The 19,111-nt window shown below is 40.0% G+C and overlaps 1 protein-coding gene across 13 annotated transcripts in view; it reads left to right on the top strand.

The window, feature by feature from the left end:
• KALRN (kalirin RhoGEF kinase) overlaps nt 1-19,111 on the top strand; it is a 526,665-nt gene that overhangs the window by 255,380 nt on the left and 252,174 nt on the right. For all 13 annotated transcript variants that reach the window (XR_012623758.1, XR_012623759.1, XR_012623760.1 and 10 more), the window contains one exon: nt 8-238. Coding sequence is in view for 10 of the 13 variants with exons in the window: in XM_074828701.1 (XP_074684802.1) it covers nt 8-238 (231 nt within the window). In the remaining 3 variants the exon portion in view is untranslated. The remainder of the gene's footprint in view (nt 1-7; nt 239-19,111) is intronic.

Here is a 19,111-nt window from a genome sequence, read left to right as displayed (position 1 = left end):
CACTCAGGTGAGCCAGGATGGAAAAGCTTTGCTGGATGTCCTACAGCGTCCTTTGAGCCCTGGGAATTCTGAATCCCTCACTGCTACTGCAAACTACTCCAAGGCTGTTCACCAGGTGTTGGATGTGGTACATGAAGTCCTGCATCACCAGCGGCGCCTAGAGAGCATCTGGCAACACAGAAAGGTCCGGCTACATCAAAGGCTGCAGCTCTGTGTTTTCCAGCAGGATGTTCAACAGGTAATACCATTCCTAAAGTAGGTAAAGAATGGCCCTTTCTTTGCAGCCATAAAGATTGTTTGGTGACTCATCTGGAGGCTATTGCCATAACTGGGATTTCACACGCAGCTCTATCTATGCTAGAAATATGCTAAAATCCTAATACACCTTTCAGTACCTCTCAGTTTCATGTTGGAATCTTCAGTCAATCCACTGATTATTGATCAGTTCATTCCTCAGAAGAATGTGACACTATTTTCAGTGGTTAATTTTTCACAAATGAGCAATTAGCTCTAGGTACTCCGCTGTTCTTGAGAAAGTGATGTTTAATAGAAAAAAGAATTTCAAGTATAAAAAGCAATCGAACTGTGGTGTATTTCACCTTCCTACATGGAAACAATACAGATACAGACCTTTTAATGGTGCTGTTTAGATGACCTTTGCATTATTACCACTTATGGAGTCCACATACCTGTGCTATGAGTTTGCTGGCTCAAATGAGCTGCACACCCCAATGTGAGCCTGCCTCACAGAAATACAGTGTATACGGTACAGGCTCACCTCTGAGAACTTAGGCTCCAGGTGAGTAACTTTTCTCTCCCAAAGGAATTCATTTGAATATTAGCACAACTGTAAGTGACAGTAAGTATGAGATGCTACATTTGTAGCTGCCAAATATGCAGGTACAATCAACAGATGTTACAGGGCTCTGCTCATTCAGGATGGTGTGGTTTGTTTAAGGGCCCCATTACAGCCTGAAGCAGATGTTAGTAGCAATATGGTACTTGCTTTAAATGAAGAGGCTGAATGCTCTAATCATGTTTATGGAGCATTCTAATGTCCCTGGGGTTCTTCATGTCATTGCCTTCCTTCAAATGAAAAATGAAGTAGAGTCAGTGCAACAAAGCTGCCATGTGCAAACTAGACATGAACCAGCAAGGACAGGAGACCGGCAACTTTTATTCAACGTGCAAATTTGTGGTCCCGTTATAGTGCCATAGTTGAAGTGTACCAGTACAGACAGAACTGCAGCTGTATATAACCCTTTACAAATCTGTATGACCATTTCTTTGACAGTCTTGAAAAGTTTGCCAGAATTTCTACCTGCTCAGTTTTTCCTATAAAACCACACAGATATTGATACCATATATAACTACAACTGGGATTGAATGTAACAGATGCTTAATGTAAGCAACTTCACTTTCATCATGTGTCAGCAAATATACTGCATGGTAATGAAATTCATAAGCTATATATTAAATAGAGCATTCAGAGTACTCTGCAAACTATATGAAGTTAATACAACTTTGGGGTTAAAATCTCAAAAATCAAGGGTTGTGAATTCTGATGCTATTATGCTTTTTCCAATTGTGGTATACAATGTCAATCCATATTATCTTAGGTATTCTTCATCCCCTAGAGTGATTTACACTCTTGTTCAATCTTTCCAACATGAAACTTTCTCTTACATCTTCTGAAATCAGTAGAAGTGTTTATGAGGTCCATTCATGAAACCCGTTCAGACTTTTACTTCCCATATATGTGAGGCAATGAGGCTGTGTCACTGGTTTTCAAAAGGCACAGGTCTTTTGTACGTACTGTGACTTTTGGTGAGAGGAAAAGAAACAAGCAATAAGAGTCACTAGAGTACAATCACTTTAGAGAGTATTACTCTGTGTGAGTTCTGTTGGCAGCAATCTTTCCAAACTTTTCTCCTAATGGGTAGTTATTATCTGGGAAGCAACAACTTAATGACAGACATGTTTCTGTCCTAGTACACACTTACTGGAGGCATCTTTTTGTCCTGCTTAGTAGAGAGGAAGAGATGAATCATTCTGTTCACTAAACATCTGTACTATTCAAGATAAATGCTTTGTAACTCATAAATGACATTATCAGCTGAACAGAAATATGAAGTGTAGGTTCCATGGGGAGGAGGAAGATATTTGAGTATGTTGATGGGTTTGAGTATTTTTTAAATAATCACCTCCTATATATCTGTTGTGCAATTCCTATTATGTTTATTTTGTTAAATGCCCATCAGTTGGCAAGTGAGCTGTCTACTTCTATGTTGTCACTAATCATAAGTAACATTTATCTATAATAATTTGTTGTCTTGTCAAAATTTAATAACCTTTAACAGAGTTCTTCCTGGTAAAGTCCAAAAAGAAAAGATGTAGGAGAACAAATCCTGACAGGAGAGCCCCGAATTTATTAGACTTCATTGTCTTCTAGACAAGTGATGATACAGTGTAGTTTCCCTGAGGAAGATGCTCCTCTTCCCTTTCCACCCAGCTCAAAATTAAGCGTGTTCTCACAGATGCAGTTTTCCCTATCAGGATGTCCTGTGGCTCACTCTCTCCAGCTGTTGGCCAGTGCAGTAAAAATCTGGTGAAAGATGATCTCCTTGTCAGAATTTACACTTTCTCACTTGTTCATCTATACCTTTCTCTTCATGTCAGCTGTTCTGTATCAATCTTGTCTTAAAAGCAGATGTGAATAGTGACAGGTTTGGTGTGTTGCATGTTCTTAATACAGACTCCAGGATTATTTTGCATCCTCTCAGTCTGCCATTAACAGCATTAATAGCTTTTGGTAAAGACACATCTCCAAGAAGAGTTTCTTAAGAATCTTGGAAAATCAATAATTTTTCACCTAACTACTCTAGTTAGTCTTGCCAGAGGGATCAAGTATTTAGGCATGCAATGTCAAGTGTTTGAGAGGTCTTGCAAAACCGGTTAGCTGGATGAAGGCTTTACGTAGGCCAAGTGTGTGCCTTTTGGACTAGATTTAAGGGTTAAGCTGTGTTAAACAGGGCTCATTCATATCATTCCTGCTGTATTATGCACCATTTGCAAGGCCAGACTACATGCTGTATGCATTACTGGCAGTTCAGAGCTATGTTCTCAGATAGTTTCACACTGTCAAGGAAATCCTTTTGATTCTAGCTGGGTTTCAGTTTGAACTGCACAAAACCTGAAAAGATTGAAAACGATGGATTAAAAGAAATAAAAGTAAGTTTTATTCTGAGATAGAAAGTCAGGCATCCTTACAGTCATGTCAGAACCAAAATACAAGTTGTGCTGAAGAAAAAAAAAGTTTAAACACTGTGGATTGCCAAGTTCCAATATTAATGTAAGAAATGTTATGCTATAAAATATCTTTAGAAGTAATCACCACCTCACACCATCAGACATTTTACAAGATTATTTGCTATTATATCTATGTATTAATACAATTACATCAATTTACACATGTGAACCAAGGTAAATAATGGTGTGCTAAGGACAATGAGTTATGTATATATAGCATTTTAAAGAAGGAAAGCAAATAAATGGTGTGAAACTGCATTTGCAGCCTTCACAGGAAATGGAGCACCGTTCACACAAAAGGGATAGCAGTTAAGACAATTTGTGAGCTGTTATGAGGCTCTGTGCAGGCAGGAACTGACAAGGAACTTTAACACAAAACCTATTTAGGATCATTATAAAAATGTTGGGTTGCCGAGTGTGTAAAATACTTCACTGCTTCAGTTGTTTTTTAGAAGTTCTCTATCATTTCAGATAGGGAAGAGCTGTGCTGTTTGATCCTTTTAGAACACAGCTGTGGGAGGAGGTGCTGAGATTCTGTCCTGCAAGGGAGGAAAAAAATCCCTTTGACATTCATACTGATATTCTGTAATTGCTGCAGATGCTTCAGCCCATTTTTGGTAGCTTTTCCTTTTTGCCCCTCTCTGCTCTGGGTCTTCCCCTTCTGCAGATTGTTTACCAGCAAATTAACACCATTTTAATTTTTGTTAAGATTTGAAATTGTTCTCATGTTGTCTCCATTTTAATTTTTGTTAAGATTTGAAATTGTTTTCATGTCTCCAATTTCCAGTCCTTTCCACTGTTACATCCTGATTTACCCTGTTTGCCTCTGCATGCATCTCTCCGCTTGAATATGTTCCCTTTGCCCCTGTGAACAGCAACACTGAAACAGCAAGGGTAGCATAAGGGTTGTACCATGAGCAGATGTTACCAAGCAGCCTTAGAAATAGCTGGAGTAAGTTTATGACACTGTTCTTCACCCCATTGCCTCCCCCATCCCCTTTGTTTCATATGGGCAAGAATTTTGTCTGAATTCTCTCACTTCATAAACTCATTCAAGTGAAACTGTAAAGCCTGAATCATACCTATTAAAGTAGAAGGAAAATGGAGACCCATCAGATGCATTATTGAAATGGTCTGTGCAAGCCTTGAACTTGTTATTTTAAAGCACTTCTGTGGCAGAATAATCAAACTGCTACTCTTACTCTGCAGGGCTTCATTTCTTCTCATGGAAATTCTGTCTTTTCATCATTTCCATACATAAACACTAACACTTAGCCTGTTACAGGCAGTCTTTTTCTCCACAGATTCACATTGTTCTGTCAAGATCACTGCTGGTGCTGCTTCCTTCTTGCTTTACTTTTGTTGTGATGGTTGCCTGTAAAGGAAGAGCTGGAAAATAGGTGGATGTAGAGGTACTGTGTGTGCTGGTGGAGTTTCTTGGCTATGTACAAAGCCTTGAGTTAGCTGTGGTGACTCCGCCTGGCAAAGTGGAACATGCCAGATGAAGACCAGTGGTAAACAGCAAGATGACAGTAGGAAGTGCTTACTGGCAAGAGGGTAGGCACATACTAAGAAAGTTAGGATTGTTGCCATAGCAGCTGTAGTGATGTCTCAAATCCTCTTGGTCATTGAAAAGGTCAAGCCAGACCAGTGTCAGGTTCACCTAGATTTCTCTGAATTTGTGGATCTGTGTTCTGTTGGCTTCATGCCCAGATACACTAATGGACATAGCTTAGGTTTCCTTGTGTGGTTGTCTGCCTCTGGTGATGGATAAAAAGGCCATGTGGCCATACTGATATCATTACATTTACCAGCTGCCACTGTAGTGGGAGACTGCAAAGTATTGCAGGAAAGGCTGTCTCTCTTCATAACCAAGCACTTTAACTTGTAATGTGTCTGGCTTTTACTGACCAAGAAAACAGATCAGGGCATGATCCTGACATCATTTGTATAGAAAAATGTCCTGCCAACATCTGTTTGTCTCCATACACTATCTGAGAATGCTGAACACTTCATGTGATGCATGTGATCTACATAGCCAATTTGCAGAGAATGCTAGGATATTTGAGGCAGTTCATGATTCATTTAGTGCTCACACAAGATTTTAGAGGATTAGGTCTGTACATGCCCCCACACATGCATGCATACACTCAGTTATTTTGATCGCTTCAAGGCAATGAAGAGTTCTCCAACATTCTGTAGTTTTGTCATCGTTTGTTTCAAAGACAGAAGAAATCAGACTATATATCTCCTTTTATGCTTTGTTTACAATAATACCTCCACTGGGTCTTGTAAAACAACATATTTATTTGTAAACAATTGCTAAAAATAATGAACATTATAATCAAGTCAAGATTATATTTACTACCATATGACTTCAGCCGCAGCACCCTGCAAAAATACATCACATGCTCTGTGTGCCATCTGAGCAGATTTAGCCTGTAAATAGCTACCACTGACAGATCACTGACTAAAACATTACAGCTCAAAGCACCCTAGACAATTTTCATGGCCTCTTTGGTAAATTTGTCAAGTAATGAGATGCACTTAATGTTTGTCACGTATGTTTACATTTTCAAAATATTACTGCTGTATTTCCTCTGAGATTAGAAGGTATATGTGACCTTACCAGCCATAAGGTTGAAGTATTACTTGACAGTGAGTAGAGGTTCTAACTATGGTTGTATTGTCTCCAAAAATTAATGAAAACGTAACTCAGGAGTCAATAGTGGTAAAACTACTTGACAACCTTCTCCCAGTGGGATGTAACAGGAGAGAAAACAACCTTTTGTTATTTGTGACTGAGATAAATACCTCTGTTTTCACTAATCCTGTCCTTCCAGCAATTGTTGAGGCCAGAGTGTCCACACCTGGTTTATTATCTGATATAAATATCTCACTACACAATTCTGATAGATCATCAAACAACTTTTACCTACATATCTCTAAAGGACTAACTTAATAAGATGTGCACGTGTTTCCAAACCCACATTATGTCTCTAACAGCCTCTTATTTAGTACTTGTCTGCTTTATTATTTATGCAGTAAAGGATGGTACGTTTGTAGTAAAAGGATTTTTTGTTTGTTTCCATCCACTCTTTGTCACAGACCATGCAATAAAACATCTTGGCAACTGCTTCTTTAGAGCAATTTTCATTCCATTCCTTTTGTTCCTGCCAAAGGAACTGGCACATTTTCAGGCAATGTGAGTGCAAGTCTAGGCAATGAAGAGATTTGTGGCCCCACTTATCTTCTGAAGAGGACTAACAAGTAACCATCACTGACACTGATTTCAAAGTAAATTGGTGGTATATTTGTGCTGATTAGTATCCTGCAGATATTATGAAATGAATTAATAATGACATGGCCATTTAAATAACACAAGGGTTGCCGGGTGACTTCGTTTATTTTGAACTGTTAAAAAAGGACTGTCATTCCTTCATTTGAACCCACAGTGGCATGGGATTATGCAGGAGCTTCAGATTATTTCTACTGGCTGTATATGTATCTCTAAACTCTGGTGGCGGCAGGGAGAGTAGTAGAATAAGAGCACCCTGCACATCTTTACAATCCCTATTACCAGATTATGTTGGTTTTGCCACACAAGGCAGCCATGCAAGGAAGGAGAACGTTGCCCACATATTTCTTTGGTTTCTAGTGATTTCATATGGGTGTTTCTCTAGTTCCTTTAGCTTGCAAAGACATGAAGCATTTATGGACGGGGTGCTCAGGGTTGTCCAAACCAAACAGGACAGGGTTCTTGGAAAAAGAACACAACTGAAAGAACTAACATGCGTTTTTCCTCTTTACCAGTAACTCCGGCATAGAAATCTGCCCTTCAAAAGGCCACCACATAGCTTCCCAAGAGGAGTGCAAATACATAGCACTTTGAAATTTGAGCATGTTCAGACAATGGCTGTTGGTATAGAGCTAGGCTCTGTGTTTCTGGCCAGGCAGTCACATTTGCACCCTGTAACCAGTGATCAGCATATGGTATAAGAACACCTCAGAGATATCTCAGGCTATCAGCCTAAGAAGTTAATTGCTTTAAATACTTCAAACTCATGTGAAAGAGAAGGAGCTCTGTTCTAAACTTCTGACAATGCTTTTAAAATATAGATCAGTATTATCTTGTATTTTTTGTGCCAGAACTCTTCACAAAGAACTATAGGTTTAAATTATTACGTTTTCATTTAATGATATTTATTCTGGAAATTCCTTAAGGTCTGCTGATTAACAATACTCTATCCTCTTCATAATTTGATTTAAAGTGTAACTTGAAATTATCTGGAAACAACCTTTGTGCCTTTCTTCCTCTAGTTATTAAGCCAAGCAGACAATTGTTCTTTGTGCTTTTAAAGAGTCACTGATTAAAAAATAATAATGATCACTTTTTAATTTACACACAGAACAGTAGTTCTAGGGATATCAAACTTCAGGGCCCAGTTTCAGTTACCAACTGAAGTTTACTTAGCATTGATGTACAAACAGTGTGAGAACACTTTGATGAGCTCCACAGCTGTCTTGGGAAATAGGATCTGAAGAAATCTGAACCAGCCAGCTTGATCTCTGAACCTATTGAAGTGAGAAGAGGAACTGAAAAAAAAATAAAATCCTTGTGCCCCAAAAAGTGTTTTTCTCCTTTAGAGCACTGTTGGTCCTTCAAGACCTAGTCCTTTCAGATGGTCTGTTTTGCTATTTCCCGAACTGCAGATGTTTGCGTTCTTAATGAGAGATTAGGAACCTCTGAGGCAGCCTTCTGAATCCTGCTGACTCATTGAGGTTTTGAATCTACCTTATAGTGGATGAAGAGGACATAATTCGTAGTATGAAGAAATGGAGAAGGTGATATAAAGATACAGTTAGTTCTCTGTAGATAGATGCAACTATCCATGGTCTGGATTTATCCTGCCTGTCTTTAGGCGTGTAACTGAATCATCCACGTCAGGAGCCTAATTGCATAGTCTCCTTTTATAGTCAACAGAGAGACACTGAGATCTTCAGAGAATGACTCAATCTGTCTAAGATCTGAATTGTACTCTGGATACTTCCATCTCTTACTGTTGACTGTTGGGGAAATAATGATACGTTAGGCTCTTCAGACAAGACCTTCAGTTTATTACCTGATGTTGGGTGAGATGTATTAGGATGCAAAAGCCCAATCCTGTGTGGGGCGGAGCATCTCTAGCTATCATGCCAGGCCACTCAGTCCCTTTCTGATCCAGGATTTGCTTTACAGCAAACTGCAAAAAAGTCAGTCCTAGGCAAACTGCTAAAATTTGCTGTTACGCTTAAGCAGAATTGTCCTCCTTATATCATATACTCACTGTCTGTTTCTATCCCAGGATTGTTTGTATGTCAGCATCCCTGAAAATATGATGTGTAGTTTATTGTTTCTGAAAGGCATTGTTGGCTCTTATTGTTGTGGCAAAGGAGGGAAAAGAATCAGGCTTGTCTGTTACTGATTAGGCCTACAAAAATAGTAGGGCTGCAGTGGTGAAGGAAGAGAAATAGAGTTTTCTACAGAAATATGTATATGTTTTGAAAGCAATTGCTGGAATGAGTAATTGTCACCAAGAACATGGAGAAAAATAAGGTATTTGAATAAACATAGGCTGGAATGCCAGAAGACTTTCTCCCCTGCAAAAGAAGTTACAATAACAGTAGTACTTCTTGCTTATTGTGGTTTCTTTCATCTCAGGATTATGGGTTTTCTAAAAGGTTGATGTTGAGTGACTTGCCAAAGGTCACTGAAAGCTTCATGACTAGAACTCTTCATGTCAGGATGTCTGATTCACAAATCTATGCTCTAAACCCTTAAAGTCATTGCTACTCCAGTTTTACCCTGTATGAAAAGGTCTGATAGGATTTATTGGGACTATCTAAAAATGAAATAAAGGTCTGTTATACTAAGAAATAAATATGCTATTTTAGGCATTGTTTTAGGAGTCCAAAATAGTAATTCTTTTCTACTCCGTTTGTTTCCCTTGATCTTTCCTTCCAATTATCTCCTTACATGGCCTCCCAGATTTTTCATGATCCTGCCTGTCACTCAGAGTGATCAATCCTCTTTCATATTGCTTTTGACTGATGGCCAACAAAAGGTATTTTCATTGAAGTGAGAAAAAACCTAGCCAGACAACAAAGAGGGTAATGATAGCTGGTTCCTAAAGTACAACTATAACAATTTCACTGTGTTTTCCTCCACGGAGCAGCCAGCTGGTTACTTTTCCCCCTCTGGTAATGAATTGCACTCATGATTGGAGATTATTATATCTTGCTGGGTAGCAAAGCCCAATTTAGGTTGAGCTGATCTGGCACCACGACCTGTTTCTGCTAGCTGCTCCTATCCATGCTAGTCATTCCCACTAGCTCTTGCTCCTCCTTCTAGCAGGTCTACATTACTCCATGCCAAAAACTACTTTTACTATCTCTGCTCCATACGTCTGTGCTCTGCAGCAGCTCTTTGCTCTGTTAGCATCTCCTGTTGGCTGTGCCTTGTTTCAGTAGCTACCCTAACTAACCAACTTCTGAAAGAGTTCTGGTATTTCTGTCCTTGGAAGAGATGTTGTGCACTATTTAGGACTAAACACAATGTTTTAACTCACAGGAGACTTTTAAGCAACTTCTTTTGTTTGATATTCCTCATACAGAACTCTTACACAAATCTTCTTGCTTGTTTTTTTTGAAGTTGTAATCTTTGGATTGTAGTTCTGGAAGCTATTGCCTAGGCTGGGGTGACCCTTCAGGCACATTTAGACAGAGCTGGTTGGCTCAGATTCCTGTATACTATTACAGCTATAAACTTTATTTTATGTTACGCTATGGTTCTCTTTTAACAAAATGTCTTTCAAATGTGAAAACATGCAAAACAAACATATTTCAGGCCTGTCCGTTGGTCTTTTACCTTTCTCTTCCCTTTGTTTTGATAGTTCTTTCCTTGTTTCTTTCCAGCCTTTTGGGTTTTTTTGGATAGGATGTGTATTGAGGGATGGAGAAAATTACTTTTATTTTTGGCTTCAGCAATGTACAAAACATTATGACCTTGAGACAGTTCCCTTCCCAAATAAGGAGGAAACATCGGGGAGGAGGAAAACCACAAAATGATTTTTTTTTTTTTTTAATTTCCCTCTCTCTCCAGCAAAAAGTAACTTTAAACAATCAAAATGTATTTTTGGGTATTTTTTCGGCTTACTTACCTCCTCAGGTTTTCAAAATACAGGAGGTGTCAGGAAACCAGAAGAGAAGGAAGTTCAGGGTGAGGGGATGCCATATTCTGGGAGCCATCAAGCTAGGAGAAAAACATAAGAAAGCAAGCAGTTTTTCACAGAAAACATCAGTTTGGGGGAAACAGAACTTTTCATTAAAAACGTGCTCTTAGGGGAAGATCCCAACCACTTCTGCCCCTCATTCTGCCCATGACTCACTCCCGGAGTCTTTTAGGTGGCTCCTCTTCTCTCTTGAACATCTCAAGGTTGTTCCTTGCTGAAAGCGCTTTTCATAAGCACGGTCCTACTTGCACATAGTTTATTGCAGCATTACCAGCCAGCCGGGGGACTCAGAGCTCAGCATCCGTTTGCTTGCCTCCTGACACACAGCTTCTCATTGCCATTATCCACGGCCTCCTTTGGTGAGTCTGTAAGGTCACTGGCCTTTAACCCTTCAAAACCCTCACAGGATCCATTTCTGCTGTGACATGTAGAAGAAATCAGCCATACAGTTATGGGTAGATTACCCAATGATGCAAACATTCTGGGCTTTTTATTTCAGCTCTGCTATGTCTTGCATACTGAGTGCCTAGCCCAGCATGGGGTCTGTATGCTACATGCAAAGCTTCTCACACACCACAGTAACTTAGCCCTTCCCCCACTTATTTGCAGTACTGAGCTGTGACTTCTCTGCCCTGGGACACCATGTGTCAAGTGGAGCTGGTTTGCCTGAGCAGTGATTGACAGACAGGCAGTGCAAGCAGAAGAGATGCTGCAGTGGCCCTACCGCAGGAGAAATACTGTGGTGCAGGTTTGAATCCCTGGGCAGGACCCAGTGGCAGAGAAGGAACCCTGCCATGAGGTCAAACACAGCCTCGTGCTGTACTCCTTTCTCCCTGAGCACAGCCTGACACATAAGGGTATCTTAAACTGGGAGATAAAATATTTGAGACATCAGGCTGTTTATTTAAAAGACAAAGAAGTGATCCTAGAAAAGTCCCTGATGGGGAATTGCCACTCCTGGCATTCAGGACACTTCTTTCATCCTTGTTCTCCTACTTCTCCTTCCCCACATGGTTTTTCCACTTTCCTATTTTCCCTCTAGTCTCAAATCATGTCAAAGTCCCATGGGGAAAGGTTATATTTTCCTAGATGTTGGCATGATGCTCAGCCCCAAAGGGCTCTGACCCCAGCAGTGAGTTTTTCTGTTACTGGGATGAGACTATGTACCAAGACCCATTTGCCCCAGCTGGGATTTGTTCTTTTACTAAACTTACTGTCTTTGCTGTGATTGTAAGCCTTGTTCAACCAAGATGATTACATCTTCTGCTCCCAACAGCAGAAGTAACCTAAAGCAGCACTTTATTTAATATCCTGGTCAATCACCAGTTTTCTCTATGGTGAAGCAGACTCAAGCACAGTGGGGAGTGCCTATACAGAGCCTGGAGCATAGTGCTTGCATTAGAGACTACTCCATTGTAAAGCTCATCCTTGCTTTATCAGTCCTTTCTAATTGTTAATTGTCTTTAAGCATCTTGTTTAAACTAGTTGCAGTTTAGATGGGTTGATGCTATCAAAATGTAGACAGTTCTGTCTAAATTAGGAAAGCAATCTCAGGTTAGTACAGTGGTAGCGGTTCCAGACAGTGACCCAGAGCACTGAAATTAGGAGCCAGCCCTGTAGGTTGCTCTTTTCCTACTGACTAGTCAAGGAGTGTATTTCCCAGGGTAGGTGCCTACCCGATTTACCATTAGACTATTATACTTCTGCCTGTACTGACACAGTTATGCTCTGGTTACAGCTGGAGCTGAAAAAAACACGTAGTAAATATGTTCAGGGTTTAATTTACTGATATTTTTCCTAAATGTTTAGTGGCTACCACTGAATGTTTAATTGTAGCAGTAATGATACCATTATCTTAGTCTGACATTTATCTATCAGTGGATTTCTTTCTTCATTTTACAGACAGGAAAGTGAGGCACTGAAAGGGGCCATGAAGCAGATCAGGGTTGGAACTGTGAAGAACAATCCTTTTTTTTTTCTGAATCTTTATCCACTCTTCATTAATTTTGTTTTGTTTCCTCTCTTGAAGCCTATAGCCACATCTGTCATTGGCAGACTTAAAACCAATTGCTCTATTTAAATACTTGAGAATAGCATACTTTTCTGAAGAGTTCATGTAGCTCCTTTCTTCCATCCTGTGAACTTGCTGTATTTCTTGGGGACCTTTTACATTTTGGACAGTCGCACTGAGAAAAAAAAGATGAAGTAAACATATGCAAGGAAAATACTTCACAAGCCACAGAGAGCCACACTTTCAAATGCACGAATTTCTCTATAGGATCAGGATGCTTTTCCTCACAAACATGAAAATCAGCACTGTAATGCTCTGTTCACACACATGAAAATTAACTGTGATGATAGCTATCATTAGTAACAACAACTTGGAGGTCAATACCTTAGAAATCTAAATCACCGCTTCCACTCAGAAATCAAATCAGCTGGGTTCTGCAGGTGTCCTTATTTACTATCAGGTCTGCAAATGCTGTTTTTCTGTTGGTCTGATGCCAGAGAAGCAAAATAGAGAGTTACTAGAGGTAGGAGGAAACACAAGATGCTAAATAATTATTTGAGGAATTAAAAAAAGCCCTAGTACACATGGTCATAGCATAGTCTGAACACTGTTAACTCCGCATACAAGAGGTTTCTAATCTGTTGGTGCTTAACAGCTGTAGAGATCCCCTACTTCAGACAGTGCACATGAGGTAGAAGCTGGGCTGGCCATTGAGCGTGCTCAGGTATTTCTCTTCCTGGGAGTGCCAGAGCATAAGCTGAAGTGGTGGAAACAACTATTGAGGAAAATGAAAGGGAGGTTTGCTTGGGCAAAAAAATTAAGAGCTTTTCAAGTTGCCTTTGCTTCAATGCCCACTCTGCCTGGGACAATGTTCTTCGTGTGCTCTTGAGCTGTGAGAGACCTGGGATATTGTTTCAGAAAACTCTGATTGTGTCTAAGCAAACAGCCTAGCTGGGGGGTGCCAGATCTAACACTAGATCTGGCCCCAGTCCTGACTGACCCAGCAGTTGCACCCTGTAAAATGGATCTGAAAGGACAAATATGGGGTAAGAAATGGAGACCTCAGAAGGAGCAAAATCACTGTTCTAACTAGTGCTATGGACAGCAACAACTGAAATCTTCTATATGCCCTAGGTAAGAAAATATTTCTGAATATTACCATTGGTGAGAAACTGACAGGCCTGATTAGTTGTATTGGTAATTCAACACACTACAGCAAAGTGGCAAGTATGATTCCTGAGCATAGGAGAAAAGACTTACAAACACCAACACCAGCAGCATAACTGCAGAAAAAATAATCTACCTGCCAGCCTGGAGAAGCCTCATGCAGAGCACAGCAGCATCTTTCTATGCTGATGCAGAGCACATTTTCTGTGTCTTGTACAGAAGGAACATGCACAAATGTGGTTATTTATAGCTTCTCCACCCACACACAGCTTTGAAACTGGCTCTAAAAGAAGTTCAGCACTTAAAGAATACAACAGGGTTTTTAACCTGAAGATTTTTTTTTTCTTTTTTTTTATTTCCTTAAAAACAATATTCTGGGAACATTAGTAACAATCCAGGCATTAAGGAAGAAACATTAGTTCTTCATTTGTCTGTCTATTGTTCTGTTACTTGGAATGTTTTTAGAGAGGCAGTGCCAAATTTTATCAAGTAAAATATTTAATCAAGAAAATGAAAGATAAGTGGGATACATTTGATGAATGGGAACTTTACCAAAGGAAAGCAATGTTGAGTTAAAAGAAGTTCTTTCTCAGGGTAAGAGGCACTCCCTTTTGGGGAGTTTGCATCCTAGATGACAGCATTTAGTGAAGGAGCAGGTTGGGGCTGTGTGATCTCAGCCAGTGCCCAGAGGAAATGGGCAAGTACTGCTCTCAAAATGCCAGCCTACTCTCAGCCAACTCTGCCAGAGTCCTGAATTGAATGTGCTGTTCCCAAGAGAGAGACATGACTAAATCCTGCATCTCACTAATTACTAGGGCTGGATCAGCTCTTTCCTTTACATGGTATGAAGGTGGATGGGGCCAGAACACATCATATTCTCACTCTTCTCCAAATGCATGTTAGTTTTTAACCATTGTAATGTGTTTATAGATATGAAGAACTGTGCAAGTCCATAATAGCCATCTGCAGAAAGCAGGCACAAGGTTGTTTTTTGCCATATAAGCCTGTGAAAAGGTAAGTTGGAGCAGCAGTGTGAGAGACAGTGCACACCTCACCATTGCGTGAAGTGGACAGCCACGTTGCCCATGGGAGGGTGGCTTATCTGGGAGCAGACGAGTATCTGTGACTACTGTACAGGTCCATAGGCCTACGGTAATGTGAAAGCTCTTGGAGGAGAGTGGGGAATGGAAGAGCAATGCTACTGCAAGATAAGGCCCGAATCAGCAAGTCACCGTGAACTTCTGAGACTCTGCTAGAAAAGTTGAGAGCAGTCTTGTTGGTGCTCAGGCCACTGCCATAGGAGATATTTAGGATATCTTCACTTAGTCACACTGTTAACTCTGGAGCCCTTTCACAACTGTTTTGCATACTTTTGCAATAGAACTGCTAAGAAGGGGGTAGCCAGGGGGAGTTGTTATTCTGTGGTGATTTCCACTGCAGAAGCTGTTGATGAACAAGGATCTTGCTGCAAGGACTGTCTTGTCTGGACAAACTCCTACAGTCCTGTTTCCAGATGGGCTTGTAGGATATCTGTGGGTGCTAGAAGCAGTGAGGAGTCTGAAAAAGACTATGTGCATGTATTTTTGCATATTGAGGACGTTTCTGACACACTTCTAAATTGATGGACCCACGTGTCTCAGTAGTTGTATAATTTACTCAGATGTGTTCACTAGTATCAGCTGTGCTTTGCAAGGCAGGCCCCACTGCAAAGAACAGAACATTGATGTTCTGCTTTTGGTAAACTAGTGGGTTTTTTAACTACAGAGATTAGATTTTTGTTGTTAATATGAGAAATTAAGTAATGCAGAGATTAAACTTTCACATAATGTCCAGGAAGCTCATAAAAGCACCTACAATCTGATTTCATGGGGACTTCTTTTTTTGGTTGAATGTATACAAGGGAATAAGGGAAGGGTTTTAAATGTTGTAATTGGCTCTGCGTTTAATTCCTCTTGTTAAGTTAGTGGCACTGTGCAGCAAAATACTGATAGATCTGTAAGGTTGCTTTTCCCTCCAAGGGTAAATAGGACTGCATGTTTTATTTTTTTAAAAGACCTCTTCAATTATGTGGTGGTATTTGGAATAACTACAATTAGAGAGGAAAAGCAGGGGGTGATTAAAACATCATACTTAATAGCAGCTGCATTAGTTCTCTGGCTTTTGAAAGAGACCCAGCCATAGCTGAGTACATACGTACCACACAGAGGAGTTGTGGTGAAAAGGAAAGGCAAAATGGAGGTGACAGATTTTTGACTGACTTCAGGGAGGGTTGTCTATTTTAGCATTTTAAGAGAGATCTTCCTTGAGAACGGATTGAAGAAGTATCAAAATTCATCTTTCTTGTCCAATCCTCAGACTGTGTTAATGAGTGTAGTCCTGTTCACTCAATTCCACCTCCTTAAAAAAAACAACCAACCAACCAAAAAAAAAACCCCAAACCAAACAACACAACCCTAAAAACTCAGATTGTTTGTCTGGTGATAGTGGTATACATTGATTAGGTCTTAAGCCAATTTCAAATAAGTGACTCTTATGACTGACCATCTGAGCTGAATTAAATACAGAAGAACTTGGTTGGCTGGCTATATTATTTTCTGAAGATGAATTAGCGATTGCCACACAGACAGGTCAAGCTATGGGATTTCAGGATTTATAGATATATGCTCAGCAATTAGGCATTTATACCACAGTGAATTTGGAGCAGCTTACACCTGATTTCAAAGCCCTACCTTTCAGTGGATTGCCTGCTCACATTTGTGCAGCTGCCATGATGTTGGTTACTATTTATGATATTTCCGTATGTTCCTATATTGGAAAAGGTTCCTAGAATCCCCAGCCAATTTCGGAGCCACATACTGCTGGAGGCTGCAGAAACTTAACGTAAAAGGCAGCTTTCACTCCAAACTTTCTTTTGTCAGCCTTGCTTGTTTTGACTTTAAGTGTGGTTAATGTCATTTTAGAAATGAGAATGGAGGCAGGGAAGTTGAGTCATTTGCTGAACTGGGCATTGAACCGAATCATTCAAATTCCAGTCCTTTTGATATGAAATCCTTGTTGCTTTTTGCTTATTTCTTAAAACTCTTGCATAATTTGACATGCTTAACCAAAGAGAGTGAACAGAGTAAGGCACTGTTCCCTTCCACCACAACTGAACTGCATTAGCAGAGCGGTATCTGTACATCAGGAGTATGCTTATCTGCATTAACCTACGCAGCTTGTAACATGCTGTCATACAAACTACGTTTGTTCAGAAGTTGCTACATGGGAAATAGAACATGGTGTTCAGGCGTGTGTCTGGAGGCTCAGAGTCTGCTGGATGCATAACTAGCCGTGCCTATTAACTTTACAAACATGGGGTCTTTGATCCACGTTTACTGAAGTCAGCTGAAACTTTGCTGTGGATTTTGGTGGGAACAAGATCTGAGTTTGAGTCAGATCTAGATGTCTCTGAAATTAAAAATAATCTTATGGGAGCCGAAGATGATGTTTCTGGTTTAAACATGAGGTGTGATTCCCTTCTTCAAAAAACTGTTTTTTAAAACACTTTACTGTGCCACCAACTTAAATTATAACGAAGAAAGAAGTGAAAAAGGGAGCTCAGTTTTTATTAGGAGGTAAAAACCACAATTGAGAATAGCTGAGTTTTGTTTTGGGTTCTATTATGAACCACTAATAATAGCAGGAAAAGCCAGAGGATAAGTTCCTTTGTATTTTGGTGTATTTTCTCAGCTAGATCTCTACTTGACATTACCCTGCTGTAACAGGGCCAGGAATAGGAGGGAAAAGAAATCTATTTTCAGCAATGATTTGGAATACAACAAAGAAACTATATTTTAATTTAAATCAGACTTGGTGTGCATTTTATTCATTAAAGAGGATTAGGATTTATTAAGTCTCCTTGAGTTGTTGTGGGTTTCGGGGGATTTTTTGTTTTGTTTTTCTTCTGATTCTCAGTGTTTGTTCTGTCTTCTCTGGTGCTGTAGCTGACACCAAATTCTCCTGGAGGGCCTGGTAGCAGGCCAGGGCTTAGGCTGCCCATACCAGCCTGCACAGAACTGTGTCATCCAGGAGCAGATGTAATTCTAATGGTCAGAAGTTGACAATCCCACACTGGCTACTGCCTCCACCCAGAGATTCAGTGGTCTCCCTGGCAAATCTGTGCTCTTTATCATTCAGAGGCCCTTTCCTTTTACCTCCCAAGAAGGGAGTGGTTTGTGGGTATCCTGAGAGCATGCCTACTTTGAATTGTGTTGCTCATAAATCCATATATGATGTGTAGCTTCTCATGCTTCTATTGTAAGAAAATGGACTGTCTTCTGCCAAGACATTCTCTGTCTTCTATTTGCAAATTCTAGTTCAGCCAGTAAGTGTTAATAACTAGGCTTGTACAATTTTGAAGGGCTTTGACATAAAAGATCGGATTTTGTTGCTGTGCGGTATAACAAAACATTTACAATCAACTTTGGATGTAAAGTACCTATGAAAGCACAATCTGAAACATGAACCTTTTAACTACACTTCCTGGTTACAAAAAGCATGATTGGCAAAGGCAGAGTTTCTGGAATAGGAGTTTCAGACATGCAAGACCTTGGAGTTACTGAACCTTCATAATAGCTGCTACAGGAAAGGTAAAGAAGAGGTTTGATTCTTGTGAGTGGAAATGGTGATGAGACTATAAAACCACAAGTTTTGAAGAGCCATATGAATTCCTGGTATCACACCAGAACTCTAGTTAGCCCATAGCGTCTCAAGAGCAAGCAATAAAGTACACATAGTGGCAACTTGATATTGCTTGGCTTCCTTTCACTGGCATAAGCCTAGAAGATTTTGGAGGCTCTATCCATGTGTTTAAAGTTAGGCAATGCTTATGCACCTATTTGAAATGGGGCCTCATTTAAAGCCAAATAAATTGGGTGTACTTCACTGGAATTGCTCTGGAATTTATTACAAGTCTGCTAGAGTTACCAAAGAGTTAATCTAACCCCTTTGAGTTATGCCAGGTTTGTACTGTTTTGAGATCAAGATCTGACTCTTAACTGCTTAAAGTGTAAAATGGTGTAATTTATTTTCAGTTTTCAGAGTAACCTAGTTTTAAGAGTCACTATGGCAACAATAGCGGGTGTTGGAGTAACAAAGATTAATGATTCCCTCAGCCAAGGCACTTCAGTGGGTCATCTCGCTCAGGAGCAATGAAACTGTTCAACATGGGCCCGGGTCAAATGCAGTAGTCGGGGTGCCCTGTCTGCTAGCACAACACGCTGCATCTTATTAATGCTGGTTTTATCACCAACTTACACTTCTCATCTCCTACCTGTAGGACAAGGGCAGGGTTCAGTGACTGGTATATTTGATC

Source organism: Strix aluco, chromosome 6 (genome assembly GCF_031877795.1).
Source record: "Strix aluco isolate bStrAlu1 chromosome 6, bStrAlu1.hap1, whole genome shotgun sequence".
In the NCBI taxonomy this organism is placed as follows: Eukaryota; Metazoa; Chordata; class Aves; order Strigiformes; family Strigidae; genus Strix; species Strix aluco.
The sequence above is the reverse complement of the archived record's forward strand: the minus strand, read 5'-3'. Positions and strand labels throughout refer to the sequence as shown.